General features: G+C 47.0%; 3 protein-coding genes across 3 annotated transcripts; all 3 read left to right on the forward strand.

The window, feature by feature from the left end:
• The first annotated feature begins 1,735 nt into the window (after positions 1-1,735).
• On the forward strand, positions 1,736-5,928 carry olfcv3 (olfactory receptor C family, v3). The gene is made up of 6 exons (XM_018749764.2): positions 1,736-1,947; positions 2,095-2,383; positions 2,685-3,512; positions 3,671-3,895; positions 4,823-4,946; positions 5,030-5,928. The coding sequence occupies exons 1-6, from the start codon at positions 1,736-1,738 to the stop codon at positions 5,926-5,928; spliced, it is 2,577 nt and encodes an 858-aa protein (XP_018605280.2).
• Positions 5,929-8,306: 2,378 nt separating this feature from the next.
• On the forward strand, positions 8,307-11,607 carry LOC114911662 (extracellular calcium-sensing receptor-like). Its single transcript, XM_029255735.1, has 6 exons — positions 8,307-8,416; positions 8,568-8,862; positions 9,088-9,885; positions 9,989-10,210; positions 10,447-10,570; positions 10,694-11,607. Exons 2-6 carry the CDS (start codon positions 8,602-8,604, stop codon positions 11,605-11,607), a joined length of 2,319 nt encoding a protein of 772 aa, XP_029111568.1. The 5' UTR covers positions 8,307-8,416; positions 8,568-8,601.
• An 11,505-nt stretch (positions 11,608-23,112) lies between these two features.
• LOC114911660 (extracellular calcium-sensing receptor-like) lies at positions 23,113-26,410 on the forward strand. Its single transcript, XM_029255728.1, has 6 exons — positions 23,113-23,168; positions 23,331-23,625; positions 23,890-24,687; positions 24,792-25,013; positions 25,250-25,373; positions 25,497-26,410. The coding sequence occupies exons 1-6, from the start codon at positions 23,128-23,130 to the stop codon at positions 26,408-26,410; spliced, it is 2,394 nt and encodes a 797-aa protein (XP_029111561.1). The 5' UTR covers positions 23,113-23,127.
• Positions 26,411-27,768: the final 1,358 nt, after the last annotated feature.

A 27,768-nucleotide genomic window follows, 5' to 3' on the forward strand; every position in this document is an offset into this window, starting at 1 on the left:
GCAATATGCCTGCCTCTTCCACAGCAAATGCAGATGAAATACAGTATGTGTACTGTCTGCAGATACCAGAGTCAGTGTTTGTAAACGCCTTTGCCTCAAACGAACTCCATACTGTACCCATGATAATGCAAAGGAGATGCAACACCATGTACATTTTCTCTCCAAGATGTTCCCATATCTCTCACATCTTCCAGTTCCTAAAGAAGAAATACAGTGCTTTGCAAAAGTATTCCAGCCCCTTGAAAGTTAGCAGCTTTCTTCATTTCAAAATATACGTACACATATTCTTCCAATATGAATTATTATTGTAAACCTTAGTGTCTTAACAGTTTATCCAAAGTAAACTGTCAATTTTTTTGTTAAATAAAAACAGGAAAAACACTGCTTGCATAAGTATTCAACCCCAACAAATTAATATTTAGTAGAACCTCCTTTTGCCCCAAAATTAGCTTTAAGGATTTTGGAATAAGTCTGAACCAGCTTTGCGCACTACTCAGGGGTGATTTTGTGCCATTCTTCCTGCCAGATTTTCTGCCCATCATCTACGTTGGTTGGATGGTGTTTCTGGACTGTAATTAAATCAAAAAGTGCCACATATTCTGCCACATATTCTCAGTGGGATTGAGATTAAGGCTTTGACATGGCCATTGTACACTATTCACTTTTTTGTTTTTGAGCCTCTCCAGTGTTGCCTTGAGATTGGTGTTTTGCTGGAAGGTGAACATTTCTCCCAAGCCTCAGTTTCTGAGCTAACTGGGACTGGTTCTCTTCCACTGTTTCCCAGTATTTAGTTCAATCAATACTTCCATCAGTCATAACAAGATTCACAGTCCCTGCAGATGAAAAGCATCCCTACAGCATTATGCTGCCACCACCATACTTCACTGTAGGGATGGCATTCTTTGAGGCGTAGGCAGTGTTAGACTTTTGAAATAGACTGCTAGCATCAAATAGATTTCAGTAAAAATAATGACTGGAAGAACATTTTTCCGTATCTTTTGAAATCCAGAAAACGGTGCTAACGTTCAAGGGGCTAGAATATTTCTGAAAAACACTATAGGACAGGAGATGGGGGGCATGGTGGCACAGCGGGTTTGGCCAGGTCCTAGTCTCTGGCAGGTCTGGGGTTTGAATCCTGCTTGGGATGCCTTGGACAGACTGGCGCCCTGTCCTGGGTGTGTCCCCACCCCCCCAGCCTTGCGCCCTGTGTTGCTGGGTTGGGCTCCGGTTCACCATAACCCTGCTTGGGAAAAGCGGTTTTAGACTGTGTGTGTGTGTGTGTGTGTGTGTGTGTGTGTGTGTGTGTGTGTGTGTGTAAGCGTGTGAGTGAGTGAGTGAGTGAGAGGGACAGGAAAATAGCAGACATCAAAATCCAGCAAAAGTAATGTTGTAAGAAGCATAGGGGCTGTGAACAAGATTTTTTTCAACAGTTCATGATTAACTAGTGTATCATTAGCAATTGTAATGCATTTCTATATAATTTATCAATTTATAATAAAGATCATGGACAAAGACAGAAACAGCACTTTTGGTAAGAGTCCAACAACTTTTCCACACTTTGATGCTATGGGTTAGGTTCAGAGTCTGTAGAAATGCTACTTGGACATAACATGATGTCATCAGCACTCCTGATTATGTTCAGACCAATGGAAATAGAGGAAATAATGAGATGATGGTAAATAAAAAGGTGCTCCCTACTCTTTCCATCCTAAAACGGGACCCAGCCTGCTTGAGGATGACTCCAGTTCTTATCTGGTCCTTATTCTACCACATCTCTGTCAGTATGATCACAAGTTCAGACTATAGCTGCTCTCTGCAGGGCTACTTTGAGCCAAATTTCCTCTCAGATGGAGATTTTCTCATTGGGGCAATCTTCCCCCTGCATTATGTGATGGAAATGCCAGACCTGAACTGCACTTACAAACCTTCTGCCATAAAATGTAATGGGTAAGTCTTCTTTGGTCTGATTTCAATATTTGAGTCTAATAACTTTGATTGGGAGATGTATGTAATGTATATGTCTTGGTGATCCCACCTGTATCTTGACTGTGCTCAAGAGACAAAACATGGTGATTGGTTCTGGTCTCTCTGCAGGTTTGATCCCAGGGCTTTCCGCTGGTCCCAGGCTTTGCGTTTTGCTGTAGAGGAGATCAACTATAATCAGCATCTGCTACCCAGCATCAAATTAGGTTATAAGATCTTTGACTCCTGTGCATACCCCTTGACAGGACAGCGAGCAGCTCTGGCCGTTCTGAATGGACCCAGTGAAGTCTACAGCTCCATCTGCTCTGGGTCTTCTCCCCTCCTCGCCGTGGTTGGAGAGTCAGGTTCTGCTCAGTCTATAATTGTTTCCAGAGTACTGCAGCCCTTTAGAATCCCAATGGTATGAATTTAAGAGTCCTAGAACTATTAGCTGCTTCATTTACATGTATTGAAAATCAAATGTATATCACTCATTTTAAAGTACGGCATACTTAATATAATTCTTACATTAAAAAACACAACACAATCAGAAAGCACATTTCTTTAAATGTAACGCATTGTTAAAAAAGTGAATGCAGATTGGTTTGTGTCACAGAAACAATACTGTCTGATTTGATGGAAATTGTGGAATAGCAGGTGAATCCCCTGAAGCTTTGTTGTTTTTATAAATAATATATTGGGTTTTCTGCAATTGTTTTCAGATCAGTTATTTTTCATCTTGTGCCTGCTTCAGTGATAGGAGAGAATTCCCAACCTTCTTTAGGGTAATACCTAATGACGATTATCAGGTAAAAGCTATCGCTCAGCTTCTGCAGCACTTTGGATGGACCTGGGTGGGAGTGCTCAACGGGGATCACGCATATGGGCGATTTGCTCTGCAGGGGCTCAGAAAAGAGCTGGTAAACACGACTGTGTGCATTGCTTACCACGTAATGATTCCCTTGCTGTACAAACGAGAGAAAGCTCTTGAGATTCTCGATGTGATGAGACATTCATCTGCAAGGGTGGTAGTGGCCTTCTCTGCTGAGGGGGAATTAACACCCTTCTTAAAGGAGTATATGGACCAGAATATCACTGGTATACAATGGATTGCAAGTGAAGCCTGGGTAACAGCCTCACTCTTTTCAGGAAGTCAGTTCTACCCATACTTGGGAGGTACCATTGGCTTTGGCATCCGTCAAGGGCCAGTCTCAGGTCTTAGAGAGTACCTGCTCACTGTAAACCCACTGAGGTATCCCAATAATCCCCTGGTGCAGGAATTGTGGGGAGCTTTATATGGTTGCTCTCTAAATCCCCCAAGCAGCATAAGCCAGAATGTTACCCAGCTGCCCGCCTGCACAGGAGAGGAGCCTATCCGAGAGCAACACTCGGCCTACCTGAACACATCCAGCTTTCGTGTGACCTACAATGTGTATAAAGCTGTGTATGCCATCGCTCACTCCCTGCACAACCTCCTCAGCTGTGAGCTGGGGAAGGGCCCTTTTCAGAACTCCTCATGTGCTGACACCACAAATATTTACCCATGGCAGGTTAGAACTGTCAAAGTTTTTGGATCATAGATTCTTTTTATTCATTCATTGCCGAATCTAATTATCACTGTAGCCTGGTGAAATGCTTCTCCATTGAGTGCTATAAAAACATTATTTTGACTCTTTCTGTTATTTTTAAATATTTTATCATTTTATAGCTTCAGCAGTATCTTCAAGAGGTCTCTTTCACCATTTCTGGAGAAACGGTGAACTTTGATGAGAAAGGGGATGCAATTCCATCATATGATCTCATCAACTGGCAGCGAGGTGTAGCTGGGAATATTGAGTTTGTCAAAGTGGGGATGTTTGATGGCTCAAAGGATGCTGGGAAGGAACTCTTCATCCAGGATGAGGCAATCATGTGGACAGGCCACCAGAGAGAGGCAAGCTCCACATACTGTGTATTTCAGTACATGCGATACCATCTGTTGAAGTTCTGTAGAGTGAAGTGGAGGTAAGTGCCCCTCTTTGGTTGGCCTGTTAGTATGCAGTTTGGAACTTCCCCATGTTACCTGTATTCAGGACCGAGACTGGGGAGAGGGGACCAGGGTGGGTACTGCTTCCTCTCATTTTTACTCTGCCCCCAAGTACAGTCTTGCATAATCTGACTAACTAAAGTGATGCCTACCCATTGTCGGTCACTGCCCCTCAGTCACAGCAGTTTATCAATGTTGTCTACTGTACTTCAGCTGAAATCATCAAAAAAGAAATTCCCCTTTAAAAATCAAATATAACCATTAGTTAGGTGTACATTTCTCTCTATGTAGTATATATGTGAGATTATGCTGTTGAAGAAACTATTTTGTTCTGAGAATACAGCTTTCCGCGAAAAGGCTACCTACCATAAGGGCTTTTTCTGAGAAAATCTAAAATGGCAAAAAAATCTTAGAAAACATTCTCCAAATTATTTTATCAGGTATGTTAACATATTAAAACAATACTGTGACATTAATTTGTGAAAACACAAAAAACATTTAAATAAGAATAAGACAATGTGGTACAATATTTTGATTTTGTACACAATTGATTATAATATGAGAGAGGTTGTTTCAGAGCTCCTGAACTTTCTCTCGAGTTTCTGAAGTAACTGGTATACTTCAGGTCTCATAAAATGACCAGCAGTCCATTTCTTTTCTTGTCAGAATTAATTTTTTTGCATCTCACCCAAACGTTATACACATTATGCACATTATACACATATACGCTATATATTAACAGCATAAATGTATTTTGGTATTTCTTACATATTGAATATCAAATGACAGGTGAGTTTGGACAGAGACTCCAGTCTATGTTTTTTTGCTGGGCAGGTGCCTGTATCTCTGTGCAGTGACAGCTGTGCTGCAGGAAACAGGAAGGCTTTCCGTCGTGGGGAGCCTCTCTGCTGCTTTGACTGTGTACCATGTGACAGCGGCAAGATTAGTAATGAGACAGGTGTGTTTCATTACACTTTGTCACCATCACCTTTGTGTCACTATCAGATTCAGTGGTTCACTATATGACTTCTTCATTTTCAGATTCAGTAGATTGCACACCATGTCCTGAGGATTACTGGTCCAACACAGCCAGAACAGAATGCATACCCAAAGCAGTCGAGTTCCTCACCCACGATGCAATGGGGCTGACCCTCACAGTCATTTCTGTAGTGGGGGCTTGCCTCACCGCCGCCATCCTGCTGGTGTTCATCCGCCACAGGAACACTCCAATCGTTCGGGTCAACAACTCCGAGCTGAGCTTCTTCATCCTCCTCTCTCTCATTCTCTGCTTCCTGTGTGCACTTCTGTTCATCGGAGAGCCTACAGTGTGGTCCTGCATGCTGCGCCACACTGCCTTCAGCATCACCTTCTCCCTTTGCATCTCCTGCATCCTGGGCAAGACTCTAGTGGTGCTCGCAGCTTTTACAGCCACCAGGCCTGGCAACAACATCATGAAGTGGCTCGGACCCAAACAGCAGAGGGTCATCATCTTCGCTTGCACTTTAGTGCAGGTCCTCATCTGTTCCGTGTGGCTCATTGCTGCGCCTCCCTTCCCCTTCAAGAACACTCAGTACAGCAGATCCAAGATCATCCTGGAGTGCAGCGTGGGTTCCGACTGGGCTTTCTGGTCGGTCCTGGGCTACATTGGGCTTCTGGCCTGTCTCTGCTTTGTGTTGGCCTTCTTGGCTCGAAAGCTGCCGGGCAATTTTAATGAGGCAAAGTACATCACATTCAGCATGCTGATCTTCTGCGCTGTGTGGCTCGCCTTTATTCCTGCCTACGTGAGCTCACCTGGAAAATTCACAGTGGCTGTGGAGATCTTTGCTATTCTCGCATCTAGTTTTGGGCTTTTATTATGTTTGTTTGCCCCTAAATGCTATATAATTTTATTGAAACCACAGAAAAACACCAAAGAACACGTAAGGGGAAAGGGAAAATAGTATTTCTTCTTGATATTCAAGTAGCATACTGCTTAGACCCCATTGGGGCTTTTGAGACCTTTAGTTTGAAAATTAGACACATTATTATCACATGTATTGTATATTCACAAAATAAAGCCCAAGAATACTTAATAATGATACCTGAATGATAATGAGATGAATCTGTTGAAAAAATCTATAAAATCCACTGAATTTTCACAGTAATTTAACTGACATATCTCACAGAGCCAAATTAAATATAATAATTGAGTTAATATAGAGGGGGTGCGGTGGCGCAGTGGGTTGGACCGCAGTCCTGCTGTCCGGTGGGTCTGGGGTTCGAGTCCCGCTTGGGGTACCTTGCGACGGACTGGTGTCCCGTCCTGGGTGTGTCCCCTTCCCCCTCAGGCCTTACGCCCTGTGTTGCCGGGTAGGCTCCGGTTCCCCGTGACCCCGTGTGGGACAAGCGGTTCTGAAAATGTGTGTGTGTGTGAGTTAATATATTGAGAATGAACTCTTCATAAAGTATTTCAGTTAGGATTCCAAACATGAAACTAAAATAAACATACTGTAATAAATATTCTGCCAAGAAGGAGTTGGGATGACAGACCTTATGTGAGAAATATTATGCGGTGTGTTATATTAATTTTAGCTGCCACTTTTCTCCAAAGCAACATACAACCTGAGGTTTGTGCACGAAGCTAATTTATCCATTTATACAGCAGTTCAGTCTAAGTACCTGGCTTAAGGGTTCTACAGCTCTCAGTGGGATTCAAAGATAGGCCCTCTGAGTGGAAGGCAATTGATTTAACTAGCATGTTAACTAATAAAATCTATTTGACCTTCTTTGATCTGCTTTTATAGGTGAGTAGGCAGTCATTATAATGACAGTACCGTGTGTCAGCCAAAGTGACAGGTAACTCAGTCAAAATACAAACAAGCAGTGTGTCCACGACGCATGTTCTCTGTGATAGGTGTGTTGTGCTGTTGAAGAGCAAACTGTGGCCATCAGGAGAATGAGGGCAGGGGGATCTGAGAAGTAACCTCCAGTGAGGATTGTGGAGAGCAAAGCCCCCTCCACATGACCCTTCCTCCCCTCCTGCTGGGTGGCAGCTGCATGAAAATAGGCCTTTGGGATGGAGCCAGAGAGACCTGTGACTGCAGCTACATTGGTACCAACCCCATCCGACCCTCTCTGCAGGGGATGGGCTTTGTTGTTCTGCTATCAGATAACTGAGCACTCTCTGCCTTTGATAAACATACCACCTTTGCAAAGATGTCTTCCAGGTCCTGGTACAAAGAAGGACACATGTTCAACAGCCAGAAGAAGTACTCATAGAAGCAACAAGCATGATAATAAATAAGATTACAGAAGCAAATCTTTCAGATGGTGTCATCCTTCATGAAACACTGATGTCCTGTAGGCATTCCTCAAAAGTGGTTTGTTTTTACTCATGCAATTTTGTGTAATGTTTCAAGACCTGTTTGAAAAACCTGTTTGACAATATAATTCCTTCTGTTTTCTTCTATTACAGGATTGCATTCATGAGTTTTCTCAGGATGAATAAAGTCATTTCTTAAATTATTTCTTATTGTTTTTAAAAAAAATTTTGATTCTGAATTTTAAGCTTCTTGACAGTATTCAAAAATAATCCTTTTATTTCTACAGTAGATAGAGTGGTTTCCTTCAAACAGCAGGACCCAGGGTGCCCTAACCAAGATAATTACCCTGAATTCATACAGTAAAAAGATTTTTTTAAAAATCCAGTAGAATATTTTAACCACAAGGACAAAACTTCTGTTTGTCTGTGTCTGTGTGTGTATCTCTGGTCACATTTAGCTAACCTTGTGGAAAATGTTTCTGAAACCTTGAAAAATGGAAATAAAAAACACTTGTCACATGTTTTGGCTTCTTCTCTGAAAAATACAAGCTAAAACTGTGTAGTCATCAGTCATGTTGTCAAGATTTGTTTGTGCAGTGTAAAGAGTCCATTTTTGCATTAAAGACAAAGTTCTTCTGAAGTTTCAACCATATTGGGAAAACAAACAGTGACTCTGACTGGATGGGCAGATCAAGCAAACACCACAGCATGGCACATCACTCCAATGGGCTGCCTTGGACCAGTAACCACACCCAGCGTATCTTCTATGATGGTAACTTCCCCTTTTTCCACCATCCACCCTACCCATGTTAGTGGGAGGGTTATTGTGTGAAGACATGGTATTTATACCTGAAGACAAGTCCTATCGTACCCTGCTATAGGCATAGGTGGGTGATGATGTGGATCACAGCTGTTGTCCTCTTGGTAGTCAACCTTTCCAATTACAATATCGTTGCCCTCCAGGACTCATCGGGGCTTGGGTGCAGACTGCTAGACGGTTCCGGCCCAGCCATCCTGACAGAGCCTGGGGACTTCATAATCGGAGGTGTATTCTCGCTGCACAACTACCTGAAAACCATAGAGCACACGTTCACACATGCTCCAGAGCCACTGCAGTGCAGAGGCAGGTCAGTAACACCTCAGGGTGTATAATTTTTTCTGCAGTACAGTGAAAACTCAGGTTACTGGCCATAGCACATTTTTAACAAGGTCAAAGTTAACACATCATGAAAATGTAAAGCCGCAATGTGTTGGCATGACCCAGGTGTTGTGCAACAGTTTGGATTTCAGAGAGCTGCGTTTTGCCCGAGCCATGATGTTCGCCATCAAAGAAATCAACAACAGTACGGAGCTGCTGCCTGGGATCAGACTTGGATACCAGATCTACGATTCCTGTGCCTCTGTGTCAGTGGCCACCAGAGCAACCTTCCAGCTGATTAATGGCCTGGAGTCAACCTTCTCTCTCAGTGCATCATGCTCCAAATCCTCCACGGTTTCTGCCATTGTGGCTGAGTCTGGTTCCACTCCCTCCATTGCTATGGCCCGAGTCCTCAGCCCTTTTGGCATCGCAGAGGTAGGCTACATCCTCTTAGAATCCTTTTTTATGTTATACTATGTTGTCAAAGAATCATTTTAGGGATGATTTAAATGTAGAATGATTCTGAGTCCAAGTGTTGCAAAATAATCTGAAGCCTCAGAATTTGCGTTCTCGTGTCCTGTGTATTTTGTTCTGTTGTGTGTCTGCAGGTTTTTTCCACTGGTGCTCACAGTGTCCCCCTCCATCCCTCCTGTTCCGCAGGTGAGCCATTATGCCACCTGTGCCTGCCTGAGCAACAAGCAGCAGTACCCCACCTTCTCCAGGACTATTCCCAGTGACCAATTTCAAGCAGCTGCTCTTGCCCAGCTAGTCAAGCACTTTGGCTGGACATGGATTGGGGCAGTGCGCAGTGACTCAGACTACGGGAACAGCGGCATGGCAGCCTTCCTAGCAGCAGCTAACACAGAAGGCATCTATGTGGAGTACTCAGAGGCTTTCTACAGGACCAACCCCCGCTCACGTGTGCGTCGGGTGGCCGAGGTCATCCGGAGCGCTACTGCACGAGTGGTTGTGGCATTTGCTGCCGCCGGTGACATGCGTGTGCTTTTCGAAGAACTGCTGGAGCTTGGTTTTCCCCCACTACAGTGGGTTGGAAGTGAGGCATGGGTCACTGACCCCCTCGTTACTCCATTTGAAATGTGTCTTGGTGCTGTGGGGTTCGCTATTCGCAGAGCCGTGATACCAGGCCTTCGGAATTTCCTTTTGGACCTCAGTCCAGCACAGGCATCTGCTTCATCCATTCTACAAGAATTCTGGGAAAGCGCTTTCGGGTGTCACCTGACAAGTGGTCCAGTAGGGCCTGGGGAGCGAGTCTGTAATGGGAGTGAAAATGTGCAGCAGCTGCAGAATGCCTACACGGACACATCCCAGCTGCGCATCACCAACATGGTGTATAAGGCAGTGTACGCAGTGGCACATGGCCTGCACAGCCTTGTGTGCACACAGAAGAACGGCTCCACCCTGCACTGTGACCGTGGAATGAAGCCGAACCCTCTGCAGGTGCAGCATGCTCCCAGGGTCATGTGGGTCTAACAGCTGGGCATCACAGACCATAATGATTGTGACTGACAGCATCTTCTAACCACCTCCCCTCTAATTTCAGGTCCTGGAGCACATCCGTAAGGTGAACTTTACTCTCAATGGGAACCGCGTCTCCTTTGATGCCAACGGAGACCCTGTCGCTACCTACGAGCTGGTGAACTGGCAGCTGTCAGAGCACGGGCAGGTGGAGTTTGTGACTGTGGGGTACTATGACGCATCTGCACCAGAAGGGGAGCTCCTCACAATGACCAGGAACATCACATGGACAGGTGGCCAGTCACAGGTAGAGTTCTAAGTTGCTGTTCAACTGTGATTTCTCCATTTCACTTCTACATTTGCTGTGTCTTCTGCTTCAGCTATAATACCCCAGGCAAATGAACCTGAAACGGAAAATCTGAGTGTGACTGAATTGGAAATATTTTTATTGAACAACAATTTATTTGCAGTAAAACCCGCAAAGCGCTATCTCTTGATGAGTATGCTGACATGCTGCATGTCTGTGTGTATAAATCCCTGCAGGTACCCAAGTCAGTGTGCAGTGAGAGCTGTCCCCCAGGAACTCGCAAGGCTGTGCAGAGAGGAAAGCCTGTCTGCTGTTACGACTGTGTGCCCTGTGCTGAGAATGAGATCAGCAACGAGACAGGTGATGAGACCTGTCACGGTGTTTTTGTGATGAATTGTGCATTTTAGACACACTGCAGACAAGAAGAACCATGAACACAGTGCATATCAGATCAGTGGAAACCATGCTATTTCTGTTCTGCAGACTCCCTGGACTGTGTCCGCTGTCCTTCCGATGCCTGGCCCAACCCCCAGGGAGACGCCTGCATCCCAAAGCCCATAGAGTTCCTCTCATTCAGCGAGTATCTGGGAATCATTCTGGCTGCAAGCTCAGTGGTTGGAGCATGTCTTGCCATTGCCATCGCAGCTGTGTTTTACCTGCATAAGGACACTCCTATTGTGAGGGCCAACAACTCAGAGCTGAGCTTCCTGCTGCTCTTCTCGCTCACCCTCTGTTTCCTTTGCTCTCTCACTTTCATCGGCCAGCCCTCTCAGTGGTCCTGCATGCTGCGTCACACAGTGTTCGGGGTCACCTTTGTCCTCTGCATCTCTTGTGTTCTGGGCAAAACGATAGTGGTGTTGATGGCCTTCAGGGCTACACTTCCAGGCAGCAATGTCATGAAATGGTTTGGACCTCCACAACAGAGACTCAGTGTTCTTGCATTCACTTTCGTACAGGTCCTCATTTGTGTGCTCTGGTTAACATTATCCCCTCCTTTCCCCAACAAGAACATGAAGTACTACAAAGACAAGATCATTCTCGAGTGTGACGTGGGCTCAGCCGTGGGCTTCTGGGCTGTGTTGGGCTACATTGGTCTCCTCTCTCTCATGTGCTTTGTACTGGCTTTCCTGGCCAGGAAGCTGCCCGACAACTTCAACGAAGCCAAATTCATCACATTCAGCATGCTCATATTCTGTGCGGTGTGGATCACCTTTATCCCGGCCTATGTCAGCTCACCGGGCAAGTTCACTGTAGCTGTTGAGATCTTTGCTATAATATCCTCCAGTTTAAGTTTGGTCATGTGTATATTTGTTCCTAAATGTTTTATTTTACTGTTTAAACCAGAGAAGAACACCAGAAAGCACATGATGGGTAAAGTTCCCTCTAAAGCTCTTTGAAAGGAACTTGGTAACCAGAGCTTTGACAGTGCACACAGACGTTGTCCAAGTTTCCAGCACAATGTGGAGATTGGAGTATAGAGGTCATCATGACTAATCTCGTCCCCCAAGTGTGACTAGACTATCTACTGGACATGTCAACATCTGCAAATAAAATGTTTCTCAGGACTTATAGTGCGAAATTCTTGTGTTCTTGACACATTTTTCACATGACTTTAAACTTTGTGAATTTTTTTAATGTGGGATTTTAAGGAGAAAAATACAAAGACCATTTCCAGGAAAGGTAGAGATATTTTCTAAAGTAGAATAAAAACAAAAATCTGCCATCTATAAATTTTCTTGATCCTGACTGTAGAGCAGTTGAACTCTTGTATCACGCAAGAATGGATGAAAATTCCACTTGCAAAGTGCAACAATTAGCATTCTCAGTTCCCAAAGAATTAAAAAGTGTAATTAAAATGAAAGGTGATGTAACATGATGGTAAACATGCCTCTGTATGTTGCAGGCATCAAACTCTAAATTTGTTTACATATACAAAATGCAATTAAGTTGCTCAGTGAAAACACTGAAAATCTTTTTTGTGCTTTTGTCAGTTAAATAAAGAGAATTAACAAATAGCAGGTTCTTGCTTTTATTGCATTTTAGAAAATATACCAACTTTTCAGGAAATGGGGTTTGTAATTTTAAGGAGATTAAATAATCTTCAATCTAGATTCCACTTTCTTACTTTAAAAAGTAAAGCCCTCTGAATATGTCTCTAACTGGGAGAACTTCATGTTGAAATTGACTTTTTAAAACAATCTGAGGTTCTTTGGAGTCTGAATGATGAGTCACAATAAAGCTTAAAAAGATTTTATTACTATTCTGTTAGATTTCACAAGAAATTATCACAGGTCTATGCACACACATCTCAAAAGACGTACGGCCGCACTGATGTGAACACAGTCCTGTGTCTCCTGCTTGTGTCCCGTGTGTTTGCAATTTCCCCCCCTGCACATGCTGTTGCATCTTTTCACACAGCTTGAAACTTACTTATCGAAGCCTCAGCCTATACACCTGGTCTGTGAAAAATAATCAAGTTACAATGGCATTCTGTATTCTAGAGCTATCTACAGCATAGAGTTCAAAATAATATGTAAAGGAAAATACTAAATATGATAAATAATATAATGAAGACCAGAAAATATGATTTTCATATGAAAATACACTCACACACACACACACACACACACACACACACACACACACACACACACTGACTGAAACTGCTTGTCCCGAGTGGGGTCATGGCAAGCTGGAGCCAAATCCAGCAACACAGGGTGTGGGGACACACCCAGGATGTAACGCCAGTCTGTCACAAGGCACCCCAAGCAGAACTCGAACCCCAGACCTGCCACAGAGCAGGGACAGGCCAAACCCACTGCGCCACCACACCCCCTATAGGAAAAATTCTGCTTTACGGAGATGTGGCTCACCACCAGCACGCCGGCCCATGCGGTCCAGCCCGAGGGCTTCTCAATCTACCGTGCAGATCGGACTGATTCATAGGGGAAAAAAGAGAGGAGGGGGCATATGCTTTCTTATTAACGACGCTTGGTGTACGACTGTGATTGCACAGAACTGCACTCCGGACCTTGAATGCCTTCCGATCAAATGCCGACCATTCCACCTGCCCAGGGAGTTCTCGGCTGTGCTCATGGCCGCAGTTTACATCCCGCCCCAAGGGAACACACACAGCGCTCTGAACGCACTGTACCACGTCATCACTAAGTACGAGAACAAGCACCCAGATAGCCTGTTCATTATCTCTGGTGACTTTAACCAAGCCGACTTCAGGAATGTGTACCCAAAATACTATCAGCACATCTCCTGTCCCACCAGAGGCTCATACACCCTCGACCACTGCTACACTTCACACAAAGGTGTGTACCACTCCCTGTTGCGTCCACACTACGGGCAGTCAGATCACGCCTCGATTTTGCTGCTCCCGGTCTACCTGTCTATAAGCAGAAACTGACACCAGAGGAACCTGTGATGCACACTGCACAGCGCTGGACACCAGAAGTGGAGGAAAGGCTCCAGGACTCTGCTTCAACTCTGTAGAGTGGGACAGGTTCAGAAACTCATCCTCCAATCTGGACAAGTATGCCACAGTGCTCACGGACTTCATCCGGTACTGTGTTAGTGTCTGCATACTCCATAAAACAGTCCGCTCATTCCCTAACCAAAAACCGTGTATTACCGCCGAAATCATAAATAAGATCCCCGCGCGTACCCGCGCGTTTCAGTCCGGAGACGCCACAAGAACTGTAAGTACGAGCTCCGCAAAGCCATTGCCAGCACGAAATGAGAATACAGCAGAAGGGTAGAATCAGAGTTTAACTGCACACAAGACACACGTAGGTTGTGGCAGGGAATCCAAACTTGAACAGACTATAAAGCACAGACGCGAACATTGACAGGCGTCTCTGCGTCTCTCCTTGACAAACTGAACGTGTTTTATGGCCATTTTGAGTTTGCGAACAAGGACTCCCCAGTGCGAATTCCCACAGCACTGCTTCACTCCAGTCTCACTGTCTCTGTGGCACAAGTGAGAAAAACTTTTAGCCGAATCAACATCCACAAAGCTGCTGGTTCAGATGGAATTTCAGGGCGAGTTTTAAAAACATGCAGCGAGCAACTAGCTACTGTCTTCTTTAACACCTCCTTAAAAAGGGCAGCTGTACCCACCTGTTTCAAAAACACCACCATTATCCCTGTTCCTAAGACAAACAAAGTGAGCTGCCTTAATGACTATTGCCCAGTGACACTAACCCCCATTGCAATGAAATGCTTTGAGAGGCTGGTACTGGTACACATTAAGGACACCATCCCTGACACTTTGGACCCACTGCAGTTTGCCTACCGCCACAACAGAGCCACTGAAGACACAATATCACGCACACTTCACACCACTCTGGCTCACCTGGACAATAAAAACTGCTTTGCAATTCTATTATTTGTGGACTATAGCCCAGCACTCAACACTGTCATCCTAACCAAGCTGATCCACAAACTACTAGGTCTGGGACTGAGTGCCACATTGTGTAACTGGATCCTGGATTTCCTCACCGACAGACCCCAGCGTGTGCAGATTGGCAGAAATACCTCCTCCCCACTGACCATCAGCATTGGCACTCAACAGGGAAGCGTCCTGAGCCTGGTGCTATATTCCTTGTTCACACATGACTGTGTGGCCAGGCACAGTTCCAACACCATCATAAAGTTTGCTGACGGTACCACCATTGTGGGTCTCATCACCAACAACGATGAGACGGCCTACAGAGAGGAGGTGAGGCTCCTGGGAGAGTGGTGCCAGGACAACAACCTGTCTCTCAATGTCAGTAAAACTAAGGAGCTGGTGATTGATTTCAGGAAACAGAATACAGTTCATGCACCCATCTACATAGGAGGGGACATTGTAGAAACAGTCAACAGCTTGAAATTCCTAGGGGTCACCCTCAGTGCCAAACTCACATGTACTGAGCACACAGCATCAACCATCAAAAAGGCCCATCAACGTCTCCACTTCCTCAGACATCTGAAGAAAGCCAAGTGCAGTGCTCTTAGGGTTTTTATTAAGCCACAGGGATGAAGCAAAAGAGTAGTGAAGGGACTGGCTAGAATTAGGCAAGGAGCAAACATCATCCAAAGGGGCTAACAGAATCATAGTCAGAAAAGTCAAGTGAAGGATAAAGGAACCAGGAAACCAAACACAGGAAGTAGAGTCCACAAAGCAGGGTAAAACAAAAACACATGCTCCAAGGCAAGAACCTCCAGGGAAGAGCTTCCGGGGTGCCTTTTTATCCAGTGTTCCTCTGATGAGCTGCAGGTGGTGCTGATTGACCGGCGGGCGTGACAGTATCTTCTGGAGTCACTTCGTCCATGATCCATTGAGTTCATGAAAGGTATAAATGTTCATGCCCATAAGGTATAAATGTTCATGATCATGCTCAGATCAATCCTTTACATAGCATGTGTTGTAACGTAAATGTTTATATGTATCTCAAAAAAAACAAAAAACTACTAGGAAGGTGATTAGGAATTGTCGATATTCTGGTAAAGTTTTATACAGTTACTTGTGTAATGAACATCGGTGCTTATAGTGAAGGAAATAAACTAACTGCGCCATGTCTGGTTCCGGAAGGAAGTGGCGGACCCAAGTGCAGAGCGGTATACGTGGTGTGTTCAGGGAAATCCAAGAGAGGTGGTCAAAGAACAGGCAATTAGTCTTCGAGGTGCAAACGTCGTTACAGGGAGAATCCAAAAGGCGAGGTCGGTACACAGGCAAGAGGTCGATGATCATAAAGAGGTACAGGTCGTGGGAACAAGGGACGGTATCGGGGAAGGCGTAAGGGAACAAGAGCGAGGAGCGAGGAGATCGCAATCAACAAGGCTGAACAACGTTCCACATCAGCTGCTGGTCTGACGCAGCCATTTATGCCCCAGTCTGTGCTGCGGCCCAGGTGTTCCATGTCGGCTCGAGGGTGTGGGCATGGCAGTACGCCCCCAGGAGCGGCCCCTAACACTCGAGGGCGACCAGGGGGACGGCCTCGAGGCCGGGGTGCGGGCCAATCCGGATGACTCCTGTGGAAGTCAGCGATGAGGCTTGGATCCAGGATGTTTTGTGCCGCCACCCAGCAACGTTCCTCCGGCCCGTATCCTTCCCAATCTACCAGATACTGAAGGACCGCTCCGCGGGAATCCAAGAGCGCCCTTACGGCATAAGTCGGTGCGCCACCGTCAGGCAGGTGTATCGGGGCCGGCGGCGCTGTTGCTAGCTGGTGTAGTGAGGTGGCCAAGGGCTTGAGGAATGACACGTGGAACGTTGGAAGTGTTCGTAAATGTTGGGGAAGTTGCAGGCGATACAAGACCGGGGTTACTTTGCGGGTAATCTTGAAGGGTCCGATGTACTTTGGGCTGAGTTTCTTCGACATGTAGGGTCCTTGGAGACCCCGGGTTGATAACTATACCCTCTGTCCTGGTGTGAGGGAGAGGGGCCATCGATGTCGATCGGCTTCATGCTTGATCCGGGTTTGAGATTCTAGGAGGTGTCGTCTTACAGCTGCCCACGGGAGACGAGGTGTTTTACTTGCGGTAAGCGCCGTCAACGGGGCGACGATCGCACTGAAGTTCCTGATGAACCGACGGTAAAAATTCGAGAACCCCAAAAACTGCTGAAGAGCCTTAGTGGTGGTCCGGCGAGGCCATTGCTGGATGGTCTGGACTTTTCTGGGATCCATAGCAATGCCGTCTCGGGTGAGGATGAACCCTAAGAAGGAGACCTGCTTCTTGTGGAACTCACACTTCTCCAACTTCACATATAATCTGTTCTGCAACAGTCGCTGGAGCACCTGTCTGACAGTCAGTACATGCCTGGCCAACGTATCAGAATAGATCAAGATATCGTCAAGGTATACAAGGACGCCATTGTTGATCATGTCCCCGAGCACATGATTCACAAACGCCTGGAAGACGCTGGGTGCGTTCACAAGACCAAAAGGCATAACCAGGTATTCGTAATGACCAAGGGTGGTACTGAAAGTAGTCTTCCATTCATCACCCTCCCGGATACGGACCAGATTATATGCACTTCTCAGGTCTAGCTTCGTGAACCACTCTGCCTGCTGGATGTTCTCTAGGACAGCTGTGATCGAAGGTAGGGGATGTGGGTATTTCACGGTAATGCTATTCAGCCCCCGATAGTCAATACACGGGCGCAGCCCCCCATCTTTTTTTTCTATGAAAAAAAACCCGGAAGACGCTGGGGACATGGATGGACGTATTATTCCTGCTTCTAATGCTTCGGTGATATACTTTTGCAAGGCTATTTGCTAATGCGACTGCAAGGAGGCGTGGTACCTGGCAGGAGGTTGATTGCACAGTCCCACGGGCGATGCGGTGGTAGCTCGGATGTTTGCCTTTTGCTGAAAACTTCGGCCAGATCCTGATACTCGGGGGGAACTGGCACCTGTGGGGCGGATTCTGAGCTCTCTATGGACACAGCTCAGCAAGGTAACTTCAAGCAGGTCCTCTCACATTGGGGTCCCCAAGCCACCAACTCCCCAGTACTCCACTGAAAAACAGGATCATGGTGGGAGAGCCAGGGGAACCCTGGAATCAGGGGAAACTCCGGAGGCGTAATCAAAAATTAATTGTGACATTTCTTGGTGACATACCCCCACACTCACGGTCACTGGTGCCGTCCGGTGGTCCACAAAACCTCTCCCTAGGGGCTGGCCATCCAGGGCTTTCACTTTGAGACACCTCTCAATGGGTTTGAAGGGAATGCTATGCACCCGAGCAAAGCCAACGTCCATGAAGCACCCTGCTGCTCCCGAATCGACTATGGCTTGAGTCTTTACCTGCCCTGAGCCCCACGACAACATAACAGGTACAGCGAGGCGGTTACAACAAAGGGTTCCACTCACCTTGGCCTCAGGGCGGACAGGGCACTGGAGACGGAAGTGGCCGGGGTCACCGCAGTAGAGACACAGGTGCTTTTGTATTCTCTGCTTCCTCCTGAGCGAGACAGGAGTTTTCTGGGGCAGGTTCTGAGACTGGTTCTTGGATTCAGATCTGGTGATCCAAGGCAACAGCGGTTTCTATGAACCGATCTATGGTCCATCTTTCTCCCCGGAACGCCATTTCTTTGCAGATGCGTGGGTTTAGATGGTGAAAACCAACTAACAAAGCTTTCTCGCCCCAACAGCTGCGCTCCGCAAGGGTACAGAATTCTATGGCGTGCTCTGCCATGGGTCGGTTACCTTGTTGTAAGTCCATAAGTTTTTCACTCAGGTGTTCTTCAGGGTGAACCAGTCCGAAAACTGCAAGGAAACGGCTCCTGAACTGAGAATATGTGCTGGGTGAGTCATTTGTCCAGACTGCTGTCGCCCAATCAAGCGCTCTGCCCGTGAGCAGGGAGAGTATGTAGGTGATTCGGCTCTGTTCGGTGCTGTAAACAGGGGGCATACTGGAAAAAACGAGTTCGCATTGAAACAAGAAACCTTCACAGTGAGCCGGGGTCCCGTCAAAGCGGGTGGGGGGAGACAAGTGGAAAATGCGTGGTAGAGATGGCGTTGTGCTCGGCGAGTTGTTGCAGGACCGGCTGCGCGTTTCACGATGGGCGGCATGAGTGCTCGCGACGTGTTCAGCGCGCTTACCGTTTCGTTGTAGGAGGTGTTGAGGTTGTAGAGCGTCTGTTCTATTCCTTCCGTGCGTGCTTCACGAGAGTCCAACACCGCCTGTAGACGGTTCAGCTCCGCTGGGTCCGTATTTGAGGCGGAACCTTCTGCCATGTCTGGTTCCGGAAGGAAGCAGCGGACCCAAGTGCAGAGCGGTATACGTGGTGTAATCAGGGAAATCCAAGAGAGATTAGTCTTCAAGGTGCAAACGTCGTTACAGGGAGAATCCAAAAGGCAAGGTCGGTACACAGGCAAGAGGTCGATGATCATAAAGAGGTACAGATCGTGGGAACAAGGGACGGTATCGGGGAAGGCGTAAGGGAACAAGAGCGAGGAGCGAGGAGGTCGCAATCAACAAGGCTGAACAATGTTCCACATCAGCTGCTGGTCTGATGCAGCCGTTTATGCCCCAGTCTGTGCTGCGTCCCAGGTGTTCCATGTCGGCTTGAGGGTGTGAGCGTGGCAAACTGGACTTCACACATCTGCAGCTATGTCTCTTTCTCCTAAGGTAATGCACAAATTGTATTTCCTATAAGATGTACATTACTTTGGAGAAAAGCATCTGCTAAATGAATAAATGTAAATTGCTCCAGTAAAAGTATCCAGTGTCACGCGCTCACTCAGTGGCTGATCAGCAACACCTGCTGCCGTCCCAGGGAACACCACATAAAAGGGTTCCCTGAAAGTACCTCTGTGTGGAACCTTCCAGATAAGCACCTACAGTTATCTTCCCTTGACACTGTTTGTTTGGGGTTTCTGATTTTGTTCCTTGAATTGGCTATGGATTTCAAGTATTGTCTATTCCTCTGACCAATGTTTGACCTCTGACTGTCTCAAGACCATTCTTGTGCCCAGCCCTTGAAATAAAACCTCTGAGCCCACACTTGTGTCCGTCGCTGATTCCGGACCCCAGCATGACAGAAGGTTCCACCAACACAACGAACGCAGTGGAGCTCAGACGCCTGCAACATACTGTCTTCATGCAAGGCACCTGGATAGGAGCTCAGGCGCAAGCCCTGAATGGGACTGAGGACACAGTCCATGGGCTGCTTGCAGCAGTGCAAGACAGTGGTATTATCCTCACCACTGAGGATCCCACTGCAATCACGAGAGACCCAGCATGACACCACCGGAAACCCCCTGGACTGGAAGAGCACCTTGCCACATCGAAAACTTACGATGGTTTGCCTGAGAACTGCCAGGGGTTGCTCATGCAGTGTGAGCTGTTGTTCATAAGTTCTCCACAAACATATCAGGCAGATGAACTGAAGATAGCCTTCATTATGGCTCTCCTCACCGAGCTGACACGACATTTGACCGCATTGTGGCCACATGCACCCGGATGACTTAACGCCGACTTCTGAAAAAGTTTGAATCAGTCCTTGACCAACCGCTCTCCACACAAGCCGCCAGCAACCATTCGTCCATCATAGGTTCATCTGTGGGTTTAGTACCATCGCAGCCCCCCTTACCGTGCTGACCTCAAGCAAAAGCCCCGGGTTGCACTGAACCAGTGCTGCCGACCAGGCCTTCCAGGAACTGCAGGCCCGGTTCACCTCTGCCCCGGTGCTCAAACACCCTCGCCCCTCTTCCATTTGTCGTAGATGTGGATGCCTCGTTAGTGGGGGTAGGGGCAGTCCTTTCCCAGAGGCAAGGGAACCCTCCAGAGATGTGCCTCTGCGCATACTTCTCCCACAAGCTCTTTCCATGGCAGGCTGCCCCGAGTCAGGTGCCCACGGTAGACGACTGGTACCGGGAAAGTGCTGAGACCTGGCGTTCAGTCCAGGACCATCTCCAGGAGCGCACCGCACAGTACAAGAGACAGGCGGACCGGCACTGTCATACCCTGTCTTTCCTGCCTGGACAATGGGTCTGGTTTTCCACCTGCAACCTGAAACGGTGGCTGCCGTTAAGGAAGCTCACTCCCCATTTTATTGAACCCTACAAGGTATGCCACTGGATTACTCCTGTCACCTACCAGCGTCAGCTGCCACTAGGCATGCGCGTCCACTCTACTTTCCATGTGTCCTTGTTCAAACCCTGCAGCACCTCACTCCTCCAGCCGTCCGGTAGCGATGCGCCTCCTCCGCCAGTGCAGGTGGATGGGGAGCCAGCTTACGCAGTGTGGGCCCTGCTGGACTCCAGGCACAGGGGGACGGCGATACAGTACTTGGTGGACTGGTAGGTGAACAGTCCAGAGAACCATTCATGGGTTGCAGCTTGAGACATCCTGGACCCTGATAAGATTGCCGTCTTCCCCAGGGACCCCCCCCCCCCCCCCCAGATCACCCAGTGCCTCGTTCTCGAGGGAACCCTCCCTCTCGGTGTAGGGCAGCTGGGGCCGCCTGTATGGGGAGGTACTGTCACACCCTCGCTCAGCAGCTGATCAGCGACACCTGCTACCGTCACGGGAACACCACATAAAAGGGCACCCCGGAAGCACCTTGATGCGGAACCACCCCAATGAGCAACAGCAGCGCTCTTCTCTTGATACTTCCTGTTTGTCTTTTCTGGTTTTGTTTCCTGGATTGTCTCTGGATTTTGAGTATTGTCTCTCTCTCCGACAGATGTTTGATCACCCGACCTGTGACTGTCCCAAGACCATTCTTGTGCCCAGTCCATGAAATAAAACCTGGGAGCCCGCACTTGTGTCCATCGCTGATTCCGGACCCCAGCATGACACCCAGCTACATAAATGGATAAATCATTGCAAGTAGGTTAACACTGTAAGTCGCTTTGGAGAAAAGCATCAGCATCTAAATGAATAAATGTAAATGTAAGTACTGACAGTGTGAGAAGAATAATGGCCAAGGACTCGTAGAAGGCCAGGAAGTCTTGAAGCAAGAAGAGGGTCTGGAAGCAATTGTTTTCATTCCATTATTTACATCTCAAAGGAGCTGTAACAAAGCTTGCAATTATTAACCTCATCTGACCCCATCTGAAGGAGATGGGCTTTGTTGTTCTCCTGTTGGATTTCTGAACACCATGAAACCTCTGTAAACAAACAAGCTCATTACATTTAACATTTATATATTTTACATGACCATTCATATTATTCATTTAGCAAACATTTTTATTCAAAGTAACATACAGCTCAGCAAATATAAAAGTGTATTTTACCAACAGCAAGAGAGACATAGACAAACTCATAAGACCCAGGTTCAAGTTCTACTCCCACGACTGAAGACTAAGGTACTTATTGTCACGCTGACGGAGGGAATAGAGCGATGGACTGAAGTGCAGTGCTCGTGGTTCTTTTATTGAACAGTGGGGATCAGGCAAAAGAGTAGTCGGAGGACAGGCAAGGGTCGAGCGATGAGCAGACGTAGTCCGAAGGTGAGAAACAAGAACTGTAGTCAACAAGGCAAGGATCAAAAACCAGGGAAGCAAACACACAAGGGATAAGGAAAGTGCACAGGAACTCAGCACAGCGATGTCTCTTTGGGAGGCTCTGCATCGAAGAGCTTCGAGGACACCCTTTTACGCTGGGCGCCCTTGATCGGCACCAGGTGTCGCTGAGGGACCGGTGGATGAGGGCATGACACATTCTGAATTCATGCAGTAAACACTGCCCATATATGTATGTATGTGGTTCATATATGTATGTGGTAAATGACCACTGGAATATATTAACAAGAACTAAAAACTTTGGAAGTGTGAATGGCGGAGGCAGGTATTTTGCAAACCATGTGGAAAATTTTGATTAAACCTTAAAAAGCTGCAACAAAACACCTTTAAAAATGTCAGCATTTTCTTCAAACAAAAACTGCAAGAAAATGTGTAGCATTTAGTTATGTCATTAAGATTTCTTTGTGTAGTGTAAAATATTTTTTGAATTCAGGAGAGAATTCTTGCAAAGTTCCCACAATGATGCGAAAAGCGTGACTCTGACTGTGTGGGAAAATCAGGTCTCCACCATGGTATAGTGCGTCACTCCAATAGGATGCCTTGAACCACTGACAACGCCCAAGTTGTAACTGCCCCTTATTCACCCACCCACCATATTCTTGCTGGTGGGAGGGGTAAGGTGTGGGGATATAGTATTTATACCTGGGGACGAGCCCTGTCCTGCCCGGTTGGAGTCATCGTTCAGTGGCAGCAGTGATGTGGACTGTGGCCATTGTTGTCCTCTTGGTGGTCGTCCTTCCCAATACCAATATTGTTGCCCTCCAGGGCTCATCGGGGCTTGGGTGCAAGCTGCTGGAAGGTTCTGTCCAAGCTGTACTGACAAAGCCTGGAGACTTCATAATCGGAGGTGTATTCATAATACACACCTCCCTGAAAACGACAGAGCTCATGTTCACACATGCTCCAGAGCCACTGCAGTGCAGCGGCAGGTTAGTGACACCTCAGGGAGTATTGTTTTTTCTCCAATAAGGAGGAATGTCATGTTATTGGCTATGGCACATTTTCAACAAGGTAAACATTAATGTGAACTTCAAGGGTAAAGCTGCAGTGTTTTGCCATGACTCCACTTTGCTGTTATTGTTGTACAGCAGTTTTGATTTCAGAGAGCTGCACTTTGCCCGAGCCATGACCTTCACCATTGAGGAAATCAACAACAGCACAGAACTGCTGCCTGGGATCAGGCTTGGATACCAGATCTACGACTCCTGTGCCTCCGTGTCACTGGCCACAAAAGCCGCTTTCCAGCTGATCAATGGCCTGGAGTCAACCTTCTCTCTCAGTGCACCATGCTACAAGTCCGCCACGGTTTCTGCCATTGTGGCTGAGTCTGGTTCCACAACTTCCATTGCTATGGCCCGAGTCCTCAGCCCCTTTGGCATCGCTCAGGTGAGCTTGCTCAGCACCTCGTCTTATTGTCTCAACTAATCTTTGAGTTTAGAGTTTCAGCTTCATAGTAACTATAAAGTCACAGCATGTTGTGCAGTGCACAGTTTTCCAGATGATTTAAATGCAGAACTCCAAGTCCATCAAGTGTGTTTCAATATGATCTCAGCCATGCATCCTCTTTACTCTCTTAGTAGTGCTGTTGTGTGTGATCAGACGCATCTGAACAGTTGCCCACCGTGCCCCCCTTTCTTTGGTGTTCCGTAGGTGAGCCACTTTGCCACCTGTGCCTGCCTGAGCAACAAGCAGCAGTACCCTACCTTTTCCAGGACTATTCCCAGTGACCAATTTCAGGCAGCAGCTCTTGTCCAGCTGGTCAAGCACTTTGGCTGGACATGGATTGGAGTAGTGCACAGTGACTCAAACTATGGGAACAGTGGCATGGCAGCCTTTCAAGCAGCAGCTAAGACAGAGGGCATCTGTACTGAATACTCAGAAGCTTTCTACAGGACCAACCCCCGCTCGCGCATTCGTCGAGTGGCCGAGGTTATCCAGAGATCTACTGCTCGGGTGGTCGTGGCATTCGTTACCACTGGTGAAATGATTGTGCTGTTGAAAGAGCTGTTGGAACTCAACCTTCCTCCACTGCAGTGGGTTGGAAGTGAGTCATGGATCACCAACTCCGATATGACCCAATTTCACATTTTTCTCGGCGCTGTGGGGTTTGGCATTCCCAGAGCTGTGATTCCAGGCCTACGGACTTTCCTGCTAGACCTGAGCCCAGCACAAGCATCTGCTTCACCCATCTTACAAGAATTCTGGGAACGTGCATTCAGGTGTCGTTTGGCAAGGGGTCCAGTAGGGCCAGGGGAGCGAGTCTGTAATGGAAGTGAAAGTCTGCAGCAGCTGCAGAATGCCTACACGGACACATCCCAGCTGCGCATCACCAACATGGTGTATAAGGCAGTGTACGCAGTGGCACATGGCCTGCACAGCCTTGTGTGCACACAGAAGAACGGCTCCACCCTGCACTGTGACCGTGGAATGAAGCTGAACCCTCTGCAGGTGCAGCATGCTCCCGGGGTCATGTGGGTCTAACAACTGAGCGTCACATAAACCATAATGATTGTGACTGACAGCATCTTCTAACGAACTCCACTATTTTTCAGGTCCTGAAGCATATCCGTAAGGTGAACTTTACTCTCAATGGGAACCGCGTCTCCTTTGATGCCAACGGAGACCCTGTCGCAACCTACGAGCTGGTGAACTGGCAGCTGTCAGAGAACGGGCAGGTGGAGTTTGTGAATGTGGGCTACTATGACGCATCTGCACCGGAAGGGGAGCTCCTCACAATGACCAGGAACATCACATGGACAGGCGGCCTGTCAGAGGTAGAGTTCTAATTCTTTGTTTGACTGTCATTTCGCCATTTCACTTCTACATTTGCCGTGTCTTCTGCTTCAGCTATAATACCCCAGGCAAATGAACCTGAAACAGAAAATCTGAGTGTGACTGAATTGGAAATATTTTTATTGAACAACAATTTATTTGCAGTAAAACCCGCAAAGCGCTATCTCTTGATGAGTATGCTGACATGCTGCATGTCTGTGTGTATAAATCCCTGCAGGTACCCAAGTCAGTGTGCAGTGAGAGCTGTCCCCCAGGAACTCGCAAGGCTGTGCAGAGAGGAAAGCCTGTCTGCTGTTACGACTGTGTGCCCTGTGCTGAGAATGAGATCAGCAACGAGACAGGTGATGAGACCTGTCACGGTGTTTTTGTGATGAATTGTGCATTTTAGACACACTGCAGACAAGAAGAACCATGAACACAGTGCATATCAGATCAGTGGAAACCATGCTATTTCTGTTCTGCAGACTCCCTGGACTGTGTCCGCTGTCCTTCCGATGCCTGGCCCAACCCCCAGGGAGACGCCTGCATCCCAAAGCCCATAGAGTTCCTCTCATTCAGCGAGTATCTGGGAATCATTCTGGCTGCAAGCTCAGTGGTTGGAGCATGTCTTGCCATTGCCATCGCAGCTGTGTTTTACCTGCATAAGGACACTCCTATTGTGAGGGCCAACAACTCAGAGCTGAGCTTCCTGCTGCTCTTCTCGCTCACCCTGTGTTTCCTCTGCTCTCTCACTTTCATCGGCCAGCCCTCTCAGTGGTCCTGCATGCTGCGTCACACAGTGTTCGGGGTCACCTTTGTCCTCTGCATCTCTTGTGTTCTGGGCAAAACAATAGTGGTGTTGATGGCCTTCAGGGCTACACTTCCAGGCAGCAATGTCATGAAATGGTTTGGACCTCCACAGCAGAGACTCAGTGTTCTTGCATTCACTCTCATTCAGGTCCTCATTTGTGTGCTCTGGTTAACATTTTCCCCTCCTTTCCCCAACAAGAATATGAAGTACTACAAAGACAAGGTCATTCTCGAGTGTGACGTGGGCTCAGCCGTGGGCTTCTGGACTGTGTTGGGCTACATTGGCCTCCTCTCTCTCATGTGCTTTGTACTGGCTTTCCTGGCCAGGAAGCTGCCCGACAACTTCAACGAAGCCAAATTCATCACATTCAGCATGCTCATATTCTGTGCGGTGTGGATCACCTTTATCCCGGCCTATGTCAGCTCACCGGGCAAGTTCACTGTAGCTGTTGAGATCTTTGCTATAATATCCTCCAGTTGCGGTCTGGTCATATGTATATTTGTTCCTAAATGTTTTATTATACTGTTTAAGCCAGAGAAGAACACCAAAAAGCACATGATGGGTAAAGTTCCCTCTAAAGCTCTGTGAAAGGAACTGGGTAACCAGAGCTTTGACTGTACACATAGATTTTGTCCCAGAAATTCAGAGTTATAGAGGTCATCATGATTAATGTTATCCACCAACTGTGATTGGACCCTCCGCTAGACATGTCAGTATCTGCAAATAAAATTGTTCCTTGAGCTTAAAGCATGAAATTCTTGTCTTCTTAACAAATAGCATCACATTCAGTCTGCATATTTTCTGTACAAATGCCACAGGCTCAGAGTTTTATATGAATATAATCGTTAAACTTCAAATATAGCAATACATTTCATTATTAACACTGTTTGATTTGCAAGACATTACACATTTTTTGAGCATAATATGAAGACTTCATTTGCCATTATGCATCTTGTTCACTCACACACACACTTTCAGAACCGCTTGTCCCATACGGGGTCACGGGGGAACCGGAGCCTACCCGGCAACACAGGGCGTAAGGCCGGAGGGGGAGGGGACACACCCAGGACGGGACGCCAGTCCGTCGCAAGGCACCCCAAGCGGGACTCGAACCCCAGACCCACCGGAGAGCAGGACCGTGGTCCGACCCACTGCGCCACCGCACCCCCTGTGCATGTTGTTCATTCAACACTAATTTCTCTAAAGCCCAGGAAGGATACATGGATGGATTAATTTTTACTAATGTTATTAACAGTGAAAGTGTATTCATTAACATGACCACATAAGTCAGAACTGGACTATTTTGGTGGAAATGTAAATACCATCACAGAATTAATATGACTTATGCCTGAAGAAAGTATGTATATTATCCATTGGAAATTGTCTGGCATAGAATGGGATGTTCATTAAAAAATTAAATTTTTTTGGTATAGATTCTTAGTAAGTAATTAATATCTCCAGTCCAGACAACCAGCAACAAGAAATCCACTTTTTACTACGTTTATAGTCCTAAGTAGTGTACGGAGTGCTCAGGGAGGGGTAGTACCTCTGCTGGGAGACATGTCATGCTCTGGAGGAGCATTTCTCTCACTTTGGTCCTCACCTGTCATTCACCTCTCATCTGTTGCTTCTAGTAGCTGTCTGCATGCAACAGTGGCCACACTCCGGGCAACAGCTCCGACTGGCCGGCTAAACCAGATGAGGGTAACTGACGAGTCTTAAACTCTCACTGATTCCAGGCTTGCCTACCTACGCATGCGAAGACTGATCTCGGCAGACTGCACAGAGGAAACCTCATGGTTCAACAGGCAGGAAGAGGAATTCAGCAAGACGCTGTGGAGCGTATTGAGCATGATGAGGCACATAGGACATCATGGTCATCCACTGCATCTGATTTCATCTCCAGCCATCTTGACCTTGTCTTGCTGCTAGACTTAGATGAATTC

Source organism: Scleropages formosus, chromosome 10 (genome assembly GCF_900964775.1).
Source record: "Scleropages formosus chromosome 10, fSclFor1.1, whole genome shotgun sequence".
Taxonomy (NCBI): domain Eukaryota; kingdom Metazoa; phylum Chordata; class Actinopteri; order Osteoglossiformes; family Osteoglossidae; genus Scleropages; species Scleropages formosus.

Coding starts and splice junctions, on each gene's coding strand:
- LOC114911660 (XM_029255728.1), top strand. CDS start 23,128: ATGTTCACACATGCTCCAGAGCCACTGCAGTGCAGCGGCAG. Junction 23,169..23,330: donor CCACTGCAGTGCAGCGGCAG/GTTAGTGACACC, acceptor GTTGTACAGCAG/TTTTGATTTCAGAGAGCTGC. Junction 24,688..24,791: donor TGAAGCTGAACCCTCTGCAG/GTGCAGCATGCT, acceptor ACTATTTTTCAG/GTCCTGAAGCATATCCGTAA.
- olfcv3 (XM_018749764.2), top strand. CDS start 1,736: ATGACTCCAGTTCTTATCTGGTCCTTATTCTACCACATCTCTGTCAGT. Junction 3,513..3,670: donor CAAATATTTACCCATGGCAG/GTTAGAACTGTC, acceptor ATCATTTTATAG/CTTCAGCAGTATCTTCAAGA. Junction 4,947..5,029: donor CAAGATTAGTAATGAGACAG/GTGTGTTTCATT, acceptor CTTCATTTTCAG/ATTCAGTAGATTGCACACCA.
- LOC114911662 (XM_029255735.1), top strand. CDS start 8,602: ATGATGTTCGCCATCAAAGAAATCAACAACAGTACGGAGCTGCTGCCT. Junction 8,863..9,087: donor GCCCTTTTGGCATCGCAGAG/GTAGGCTACATC, acceptor CCTGTTCCGCAG/GTGAGCCATTATGCCACCTG. Junction 10,211..10,446: donor GGACAGGTGGCCAGTCACAG/GTAGAGTTCTAA, acceptor AAATCCCTGCAG/GTACCCAAGTCAGTGTGCAG.